This window comes from Panthera leo, chromosome B4 (genome assembly GCF_018350215.1).
Source record: "Panthera leo isolate Ple1 chromosome B4, P.leo_Ple1_pat1.1, whole genome shotgun sequence".
Lineage (NCBI taxonomy): Eukaryota > Metazoa > Chordata > Mammalia > Carnivora > Felidae > Panthera > Panthera leo.
In genome coordinates this window covers 137003843-137014961 of record NC_056685.1, presented here as the reverse complement: position 1 = coordinate 137014961, position 11119 = coordinate 137003843, and the positions used below count along the sequence as shown (strand labels likewise).

The 11119-nt window shown below is 56.2% G+C and overlaps 1 protein-coding gene across 1 annotated transcript; it reads right to left on the bottom strand.

Annotated features, from left to right (window-relative positions):
• Window positions 1–297: 297 nt before the first annotated feature.
• On the bottom strand, window positions 298–8480 carry UPK3A (uroplakin 3A). Its single transcript, XM_042944683.1, has 6 exons — window positions 8385–8480; window positions 7199–7354; window positions 5813–6089; window positions 4431–4513; window positions 2199–2331; window positions 298–622 (listed from the first exon to the last, which is right to left on the bottom strand). The coding sequence occupies exons 1-6, from the start codon at window positions 8434–8436 to the stop codon at window positions 475–477; spliced, it is 849 nt and encodes a 282-aa protein (XP_042800617.1). The 5' UTR covers window positions 8437–8480; the 3' UTR covers window positions 298–474.
• Between the last annotated feature and the right edge of the window lie 2639 nt (window positions 8481–11119).

Genomic DNA, 11119 nt, shown 5'->3' with positions numbered 1-11119 from the left:
CCCCTGTGGGGCCCAGTTCAGCTTCAAGCACCTCGGAGTCAGCGAACCCCAAACCCCATCTAGTGACTGCACGCCTGGCCCGTCTCTCGGGACCCCTCCGGCTCACGGGAGGCGATCAGGGGGGTGCTGCTTCCCCCATCTTCCGGATGTTCCAGGGGTTCTGACACCCGTTTTTCCTAACCCTCACCCCCTCCACTCTGATGGAAAATTAGTCCCCTGCCCCCACCCTCTAGAGAAACAATCCGGCCCCTCTGCCCAACACGGACTCAAGCATTCGTTCATCTGTCTTGTCCCTCATTCATTTGGAACTCAAAACCTTGGGAAGATTTTATTAACAGTTTTCCCGCAGGTTGGGCCAACACACCCTGTTCCGCCGCGGGTGGGGTCAGGGCACCGGCTGCCCGCACACCCCCTGGGCAAGGCCAGTGGGGAGAAGGCCTCCCGCCCGGGAGCGGCCCGGGCTCAGTCCTGCAGCTAGCTGGAATACGCCTCAGCCCTGTCCAGCGGCGGCCCCCGGTTCCCAGACGTGTACGCGGGCTCCGAGGTCCCCAGGGACTTGGGGACGGCCTCCTGCGTGATCTGGGAGTCGTGTGTCGTTTCCCTGTCAGAACCGCCCGTGTCCCTGGCCAAGCAGACGAAGAGAGTAAGGGTTAGGGGCACAGAGCAAGCCTAAACCCCTGCAGCTGCTCAGGGACCTTTCTACTTAGACACTGCCCTCGGCCAGAGACCAGTCTTTCCAGAGCCCTCACTGCGTGCCAGGGCCCCGGGATAAGGGAAGGGGCACCCCCTTTGGAACTGCGGGAACAGGCGATTTACAGATCTTGCCATGAGCTGGACACTTGGAGGCGGCCGTCCCAAATCCCCAAAGAGCTAAGATTGTGGAAGACAGGCCACAGGAAAGAATGACCGGACAGAAGGGACAGGAAGGCTTCCTGGAGGAGGGGACAGGTCATATATCCGGAAGGAGGGGGCTGACAAAGGCATTCCAGGCACGCGACAGGAAGGGCTGGGGTAACAGTGGGAAGTCTGGTGTCGCTGGGGCTGGGATGGGGGTAGAGGAGGGATAAATGGGAGAGCCAGGCTAACGTCAGATAACAGGACCTTTGGTGCCAGATTAACGTGCTGCCCACAAGGAGGGAGGGACATACCCGTGTCCCCAGGGCTCCCAAGTCTGACCAGACAGACCAGTCTCCTAGTGACTAATCTCATCTGTTATTTGTGTTTTTAAGGACTTGAATGGCAGAGGGCAACCTGATTTGCAGGTTCATTGTCCCCTTCCCCATCCCCCACCCAGCCCACAGGGCTTTTCCCACCTGGCTGGTTTCTGTGTCCCCTTAATTTCACCTGCTTCAAGGGGACTTCCCATCTGTCCTCCCACTAGCACTGGGGCAGGCACCCTCTCCCCCTTCAAAGCCTCCCTCTCTCTGAGCAGCACTCTGCATAGGACCTGACGACTCATCCCCGTACAGACTCGGCTCCTCCTGCTCCTTCCTCCAGGAAGCCCTCCCTGGCAGGGATCCAGCCAGGACCTTCCTCCCCTTCCTCTAGATTCCCACAGCACCTGCCTGTGCCTTGATTCCCCCCCCTGCGCCATCGTCCCAGGATGAGTGGATTGTGTACGGCCACCAGGCAGCCCTGTGAGCTGCTCCGGACCCCCCACGGGAGACCTCAAGTCCTCGTCCAACATCAGAGCTGTTGGTAGCTTCAGAAGCCCAGGGCTCTGAGCTCAACTCTGTTTTAACTGGCTGTTGTGACCTTGGGCCTCAGTTTCCCCATCTTACAGCAAGTAGGTGAACTGAACTATGACAACAAAGCTAATATTTACTGAGTGTCCAGGTGCTGCCCTGAAAACTCTAGGGATCATGTCACTTAACCTTCAAGACTCCGCAAAGAGGATAGTATTTGTTCGTATCCCCGTCGCCCGGATGAGGAAACTGAGGCACAGAAGGAGAGGTGTCAGAGCCGGGACCTGCCCGCAAAGCCCGGGTACCGAGCCCCTCCCTACCCAGCTGAATGATTTGACCTCGGACACCCCAGGACACTGCTCCCCTCTCACCAGCCCCCGGCCCCGCCCCCACCCCGGGGTGGAAGGCAGCTCCATGGCCTTCTGGGCTCTCCCCTGCCTGGGGGGGGACGCTCGAGGAGGAGCGTGCCTGGTGTGCACCCCGAGTCGCACCCTCCAGCCGGCGGCTACTCACAGGAGGCTGAGGACGATGGCACCAGCAAAGGCGACGAGCAGGAAGAAGGGCAGGGAGCCCAGGATGGACGTGATGACGATCATGCCCCCGCTCCGCCGGCCCGGCCACGTGTCGATCGCGGAGTAGGGGGTGGCTAACGGGACATGGGCCCACTTACCCCCCAGACACTGCACCCCTCAGCCTTCTCCCAGGGACACACAGGGGACCCCCCCCCCACCCCCAGGCCTGGCAGCCGCAGATCTCAGGATGAAGCAGGGACCCGGGTCGGTGTCTGTCCCCCCCCAGGTCTGAGGCGCAATTATCTTGCTTGTTCCACACCCACGTCCCAACTACCTCGTGTGTCTCATCTCTTCCTCTCTTAACTGTCTTTCCGCATAACTTTATTTTTAAAAAATGTTTACTCGGGGCGCCTGGGTGGCTCAGTCGGTTAAGCGTCCGACTTCAGCTCAGGTCACGATCTCGCGGTCCGTGAGTTCGAGCCCCGCGTCGGACTCTGTGCTGACGGCTCAGAGCCTGGAGCCTGCTTCCGATTCTGTGTCTCCCTCTCCCTCTCTGACCCTCCCCCGTTCATGCTCTGTCTCTCTCTGTCTCAAAAATAAATAAACGTTTAAAAAAAAAAAAAGAAAAAAAAATGTTTACTTAATTTTGAGAGAGAGAGAGCCAGAGGGAGAGGGGCAGAGGATCCCAAGCAGGCCCCAGGCTGTCGGCACAGAGCCCGATGCAGGGTTTGAACTCATGAACTGTGAGATCATGGCCTGAGCCAAAGTCCGAGGCTTAACTGACTGAGCCACCCAGGTGTCCCTGGCCTTTTGCATAATTTTAAATTACAAACTAACTCAACTCTTCTGGTGAAATGGGTGGGATACGGATTATCCGCAATTAAAGATGAGGCCAGGGGCACCCGGGTGGCTCAGTGGGTTAGGCATCTGACTTCGGCCCAGGTCATGATCTCGTGGTCCGTGAGTTCGAGCCCCGCGTCAGGCTCTGTGCTGACGGCTCAGAGCCTGGAGCCCGCTTTGGATTCTGTGCCTGCCTCTCCTCTGCTCACTCTTTCTCTCAAAACCCTCTCAAAAATAAAAATTAAAAAAAAATTTTTTTAAAGATGAGGCAAAGGGCCCTGGTCTAACAGAACCCCTCCACCCCTCTACCAAAGTCACCCTTTAGAACTCAGTGAACAACTTACAGGTCCTACGGTGAACTAGCTGCTTTCTGGTCATTGCCCCATATAGACCCACGGGATGCCCATTCTACAGATCACTTTCTGCAGCCCAGGGAGATTGAGTTCCTGTCCCAGGGCACTCGGACTCTAGACTCGAGTTTACGTGCCGGTCTGTCTAGTGCCAAAGGGCACAGTCTTCCCACAAACTGACCTCGGGCCCTGCCCAAAAAGAACTGGGCCTAGTGCTTTTGCCTGGATAATTCAAAGGAATCCGGCTGGGGAGGCAGACCAAGGGTTTTTCCTCCCACTTCTGAGATGTGGAAACTGAGGTTCTGAAGGGTTCACACAGCAGTGAGGGGCAGAGGCTGGGCTTGAACTCGGGACTCTTGGTCCCAAGGCAGCACTGTTACGGGGTGGGGGGTGGGTAGGGGCACAACACACAGGCAGGCGGGGAGCCACCCCAGCCACATGCACACACGCCCTGCCTGTCCACACCCGTCACTAGCCATGTGACTTCAAGCTACCCTTCAGAGCTACTGCATGGCCCGTCAGCTTACCGTGGGGGTGGACTCAACACGGGGTGGGGGGGTCAGGATGGAATGCAGGACAAACTCCACACCCACCTCACTTACGCCAGCAAAACCCGCTACAACACCTCAGACAAGGGAGGGGGCAAGTGTCAGGTAAACCATTTTAAGATGCACCTTCTGGGGCCCCCGGGTGGCTCAGTCCGTTAAGCGTCCGACTTTAGCTCAGGTCATGATCTCATGCTTCGTGAGTTCGAGCCCCGGCTCTGTGCCGACAGCTCGGAGCCTGGAGCCTGCTTCGGATTCTGTCTCCCTCTCTCTCTGCCCCTCCCCCCCACCCCGCACACATGCACGCACTCTCTCTCTCTCTCTCTCTCTCTCTCAAAAAAATAAATAAATATTAAAAAACATTTTTTTAAAGATGCACTTTCCTCATCAACCCAACAGCCTGCCCTGCATCTGGGGAGACTTTTCCCCATGACAGGCTGAGTCTGGTTTCCCGGGTTCCCCTGAGGGTTGCCCCGCAGCCCTCCCCCCGCCACTTACGCCGGTTGGTGCGGATGGGGTCGGACCATAGGGTCTGGTCCTGTACTAAGCCCGCGGACATGTTGACGAGGATGTACTTGAACCTGCAAGGAGACGGAGCAAAGGGCGACTTCTATCCATCCTGTGCGCCCCGGCCACCGGCAGGTGGGAGGGGTTGGGAGGACAGGTTTGGGCGACAGACGGGGTACTTCCAGGAGATGGAAATCTAGGCGGCCACAGGGTGGGCTCTGGGCGACAGGACAGTGCTGGATTTGGCATCGGCACCGTTGCCCCATATTCCTGCCCCTGGACTCTTTCCAGGAAGCCTCCAGGAAGGGACCAATGGCCCTCCTGTCAGCTCTCCCTCTCGGAGCCCCGCCCCCACCATTTCTCTATTATCTATACGAGGCCTGTAGCATACTGGCTGAGTATTAACCCATTTGTCCTGGTGGTATTTTTGCCTTCCACTATTCCCAGCTTGGTCCTTGGCACACAAAAGGGACTTTAAAAAAGAAAAAAAAAAAAAAAAAAGGAATAATATTCATTCCCAACCCAACTTTCCTGGGACAGGGCTATATTTTTATGTAGAAAACCCCAATCAAGTGTTTCTAATCATAAAGGAAGATCAGCACAAAATACCAAGAGCCCACTGACGGTCTCATACACGGTCAGTTTAAAACAGCGGATATTCTGAGAACCAAAAAATCAACAGCCTCTAGTTTAACACTTAAAAAAAAGGGGGGGGGCGCCTGGGGGGCTCAGTTGGTTAAGCATCCAACTTCGGCTCAGGTCATGATCCCGCGGTCCGTGAGTTTGAGCCCCGCGTTGGACTCTGTACTGACAGCTCAGAGCCTGGAGCCTGTTTCGGATCCTGGTCTCCCCCTCTCTCTGACCCTCCCCCTCTCACACTGTCTTTGTGTCTCTCTCTCTCTCAAAAATAAACAAATGATGGGGCGCCTGGGTGGCGCAGTTGGTTAAGCGTCCGACTTCAGCCAGGTCACGATCTCGCGGTCTGTGAGTTCGAGCCCCGCGTCAGGCTCTGGGCTGATGGCTCGGAGCCTGGAGCCTGTTTCCGATTCTGTGTCTCCCTCTCTCTCTGCCCCTCCCCCGTTCATGCTCTCTCTCTGTCCCAAAAATAAATAAAAAAAAAAAAACATTGAAAAAAAAAAAAAATTTAGAAAAAAAAAAAATAAACAAATGTTAAAAAAAAAAAAGATTTAAAAAATAATAAAAGATTTTCAAAATGACACAGGCAGAGGATTAAGCCAAGCAGGGGTCCTTCTGAGTGCATGGGGCCCTGGCATGGTCACACGCCCTGAAGCAGGCCCCTTCGTGAGCCCTGGGCCAGTAGTGAGTCAGGGCTGGGGCATGACGGTCACTCACCCACAGCTGCCCACACCCACCTGTACTCCGTGGCCGCTGACAGGGGCGGGTTGCAGAGGCCGTGGAAGTTGGGGTCTGAAAGGCAGGTGCCGTTGGCGCCCACCTTGATGAGGTAGGCGTCCAGGATTTCCGAGGCCCGGGCCACATCCCCGATGGCATCCAAGCTGGGCAGGTCACCACAGGGGATCAGGTCAAAGGCCGCTGCCTTATAGGGGCCTGTCCTTCCCCCCTCTGTTTGCTGGAAGGTGGAGCTCAGCGGGGTCTTGGCATCCTGCACGGAGGCGTTCCTGGAGCTGGCTGCGGAGACAGGGCCGGGAATGAGATTCCTGGCCACCTCATCTCAAAGTCACTCACTCAGCCATTCACCCAATACCCGCGGACAACCTCCCTGAGCCAGCGCTATGCTGGGCCCTGCGTCCCAGGCTGAGGCAGGTTCAGCCCTGCTTCGAGGGCTCCCTGTGCAATGGAGGGGGCAGACAGGATCACCTCTCGGTGATCCGGCTCCCGGCTCTCACCCACCTCCTCTTCCTACAGACCCTCCCACCCCAACAGACTTCTACCATTTTCCCCTGAGAGCCCTGGATCTTCCGTAAAATGAAAAAGGAGGGTGCTACGGTACAGGGGAAACAGCATGCAGGCAGACAGACCTGCGTTGGGTCCTAGGTCCCTTCCTTACTTGCTGGGTGATTTTGGACAACCCCTTTTACCTCTCCGGGCCCTGGTCTGTAAAATGGGAGAGAACCCCCCTGCAGTGGGCACAGATCGGGCGCAGGTAGGCGGGCGGGAAATGTCGGCTGAAAGAATAAAACGATGGCCCTGAACGGGCTGCCAGAAATGTAAGAGGTCGTCACTGGGTTCTTTCTCTCAGAAGCCCAGGATCGCCCCAGTGACCAGGCGAGGCCGGGCCAGAGCACGTGGGTCCAAGTGCACGGTTTCCCTCGCAAACCCCAATCAGGCACCACCTCGGGGAGCCTGGGGAAGGGCCGGGGCTTGAGACGCCACAGTGATCTGGGTTCACTTTCCAGCCTGGGAGCTCCCACGAGTGACTCCACCTCTGCGAGCCTTGGTTCCTTGCTCTGTGATGGGCATCCTAGCAGCTGTCTTGCCGGCCGGTTGTCAATATTAGCTCTAAGGTGTGGGAAGCACTGAGCACGATGCAGGTGCTCAGTGACTGGTGCTGCCTTTATTTCTCCGCTAGACTGGACGCTTCTCGGGGACCAGTCCATACGTGTGGCCGCAGCTCCCCGCCCAGGGCTGGCACGGAGCCCACAGGGCTTCATGTCAGTGAGGTACACAGGGGTAGTCGCGTTCCGGTGCTAAAGCACCCCGCTACCCGTGTCCTTTCCTCCTCCCTGCAGACTGGTCAAAGCCCCTTTCAGTGCGGCCCGCGGGAAGAAGCCCTTTACCTGAGTCGACCAGGACATAGAGGTAGACCTCAAAAGTGCCATCGAGGGCCGCTGAGCTGTCAAACACGCAGAGAGGCTTTTCCAAGGCCACCGTGGTGAGGGTCGGGTTGTTGGTGGCAAAGGTCACACTGGCCAGCTGGGGCTGGAGGTTCACACCTAGAGGAGGCAATGAGGACAGGAGCTGACCCCCAGCAGAAGAGCCCACAGCCCTGGGCACACTCTGCCCCCCACCCCACGTCTGCACAGGGTTCCCGACACCCAGAGTGTGCCGGGCACTGGGGTTCGTCCTCCCCAAGGGCCATCTCAGGAACTTGTCTCAGACACAGGCGGCACCCCTGCCCCCACAACCCCCCCTCCCACCCCCTGAAGCCAAGCGGTCCAGCCCCCGGCTGCCCTCTCTCTCTTCGGTTGCCAAGAACCCCACTGCCTCTCCTAAGCATCTCTTCACGCAGTCAGCCCAGGCCAGCGGCTCCACTCTCTTCACGTGGACCCTTCCCCCATTCTCTGCTCTCTAACATGCAAACCTGACCCTGTCACTCTCCTCCTGGGCCCCTTCTGTGGCTCCCCACTGCGTTGGAAGGGACTCCAACACAGTCCAGCCCCTCTGAAGGGGCATCAAAGTCCTGAGGTCCTGGGCTTTGCTTCCTTGGGCCTGCGGCCTCACCCCAAAGCTCACCCCCCCTCTCCTGCCCCCCTCCTCACCCCCACCCCATGCTCCAGCCACGCTGATGGACAGTGGTCGGGAGGTTCCCAGGACAGACCATACTGCCTCCCTCCTTGAACTTGCCGGGGCTGCCCCTTCCCCTGCAATGCCCCTCCATCCCCTCCAGTCCAGGCCTCTCCAGGGTCTAGTCCCGCCCCTTCTCTGCTCTCCCGCAGCCCCCTGTGCGTCTGTCTCTCACAGCACCCATCACAGGGATCTGTGATCCCTGAGCCCTGGAATCCCACCTGAGGAAGCTTATTAGTTAGTGTGGTCTATTGTTAGCAACACCCGAGTCCCCAGAGGATCCACAGGGCTTGGCACAGAGCAGGCAGGCGTGCCCATTCCTGGAGTGAACACGCGAAGCTCCCCGTTCCCAATGCTCCTTTGCATCCAGGTTCCTCTGAGGACTGTGGGAGGGTCAGGGCCCAGGTCACAGCTGCCCGCCCTCCCGAGGCACGGCCCCTTCTCCCCTTCCCCGCTCACCCGAGCCGAGGCGCAGGCAGCCGAGGGCCAGCAGGGCCCAGAGCGGAAGCATGGCCTTGAACCAGCCGCGGGGAGCGCGGGGCGGGGGGTCCAGCGGGCACCGCGCGTCTCAGGGTCCGCGCACCTGGCGGCCTGGGCCCTCCCTCGGCGCGCCCCGCCCCCGCCCGCACCGGCCAATCCCCGGCCTCCTCGCTGGCTATTTGCATACGCCCCGCCCCGTCTACCCAGAACTCTGGTTCCCCGGGGCACACGCCCGCCCCGCGCCTCCACCGAAGCGCCTACTGTGTGCAAGGAGCTGGGGCGGCGTTCTCACAGCGTCTCTTCCCTAATGAGACCTCTGGGGGCAAGACGTCCCCTCTTTGAGCCACGGCTTCCACCCTGTGAAATGGGCCTCTAATTCCTACAGCTGTTTACCGAGACCCTACTAGGTGCCGGATACTCTCTCGGCTCTTGGGAAGATTAAACAGGCTAATGAGAAAAAGCGCTGTCATAGAGACCACGAGGTCCCGGGCCTGAGAGCTATCCAGAGACCCCGCTGTGACCCTTGGGGTTCACAGGTGGGCGGCCAGGGACTCTCCAGGCCGCACACATACTCTTCCAGCATCAGGAATCTCCAAGAGTGTCTTAAATACTATATTTTACATATGAGAAATAAATCAACTAGGGTGGGGAGGGAACTGAAATTGGAAACTTAACAGAAAGTAAGGAATCCGGGTATAGCATGAACGACATAACCCTGTGCAGAAAACTACCGACAAACTTGACGAGGCCTGTCTGACTATGCTCCCTTGCAGAAAGCACTGTGAAGGCAGGGAGAGCTGTAGCCAAGGCCTGGACCGCAGGAGTGAAGCAGGGGTGGGGAGGGCAGAGCAGTTCTGCAGCGACTTGGGTGTACCCCAGAACTGGTGTCAGGACCCAGGTCCTCAATACAGCACGAGGGAGATTTGGGGGGCGGGGGGGAGGAGACCTAATGGAGTTTTGAATCGGTAGTATTGCTAAGATAAAAATAGCAACTCCCTAGCTCTGTCTGCTCAAAGGGCCTAGCCACAGTCACTTAGCACTCTGGGTCCTGCAAAAGCATTCCCCAGTAAAAGGCACTGGGCCCCCTGGGAGAGATGGTAACTTCCGGGCTGGGACAGAGGATGTCAGGAGGAGCCTAGAAACTGAAGAAGTTCTGGAAGACGATGGGACTATGTCCAAGGTGCAGGCCCAGAAGGGGCTTGAAGGGGCGCCCCGCGGCCAGATGGAAAGTTTGCACACAAAATAAATAATAAAAGTAACAAATCTAGCCCCTTGGGTGAAACATGAATCCGCGGGCCAATACTGGCACTTGAAAAAATGTTATAAAACAGGGGAGCCTAGGTGGCTCAGTCATTTGAGCATCTGACTCTTGGCTTCGGCTCAGGTCATGATCTGTGGTTTGGGGGTTCGAGCCCTGCATTGGGCTCTGTGCTGACAGTGTGGAGCCTGCTTGGGTTTCTCTGTCTCCCTCTCTCTCAGCCCCTCTCTTCTGCTCTCTCTCTCTTTCTCTCTCGAACTCGAAATAAATAAATCTTTAAAAAACTTAAAAAGTAAAAAAAAAAAAAAAATGTATGGGGTGCCTGGGTGGCTCAGTCGGTTGAACGTCCGACTTTGGCTCAGGTCATGATCTCACAGTCCGTGAGTTCGAGCCCCGTGTTGGGCTCTGTGCTGACAGCTCAGAGCCTGGAGCCCGCTTCAGTTTCTGTGTCTCCCCCTCTCTCTGCCCCTCCCCTGCTCGTGCTCTGTCTCTCTCGGTCTCAAAAATCAATAAAAACATTAAAAAAACATTTTTTTTAAATGTTGTAAAAGAGAACATTTTTCTTCGGAGAACACCAACTAGTAAATGTACAAGGAATGACAAACCAAAAATCGCCATTTTGCAAACATCCTGGTAATAACTGATTTCAAGAAATAATCATCTCAATGAATGTTAAAACCGTAGATGAAAGATTTTGTTAAAAATGTTTTAAGGTTTGGGGATGGGCTAAATGGATAAGAGGCATTAAGGAATCTACTCCTGAAATCATGGTTTCACTATATGCTAACTAATTGGGATGTAAATTTTAAAAAATAAAAAATAAAATTAAAAAAAATTTTAATGTGTATTCATTTTTGAGAGATAGAGAGAGACACAGAGTGCAAGCAGGGGGTGGGGCAGGGAGGGAGGGAGACATAGAATCCGAAGCAGGCTCCAGACTCTGAGCTGTCGGCACAGAGCCCGACGCGGGCCTCGAACCCACAAACAGCGAGATCATGACCTGAGCCAAAGTCAGGCACTTAACCGACTGAACCACCCAGGCGCCCCACAGGTGAAAGATTTTTTAAGGAACAAGATGTACAGGAATCTGGGGACATCAGCTTAGGGAAGTAATCAGACGTAAGGTAACCAATAATGGATAGACTGACTTCATGTGCTTCCTTGGTGTCATGCCTCTGAGAAGGGCCCAGGATCTTCTTTGCAGCGTTCCCATCCCAAAAGTTTAACCTAAATCAGACCAAGAGGAAACAACCGGACAAACACCAATTGAGGGACTTTCTGCAAACCAGCTGGCCTGGGTGTTTTGAAAATGTTAATGTCAGCAACACAACACAAAACAAAAGGCTGAGAACTGTTGAAGACTGAAGGAGGCACAACCACTAACCGCCCCTGGTGACCCTTGATTAATTCCTGGATGAAAACTACCTACAAAGAGCCCTATTACGGCTAGTAGGAC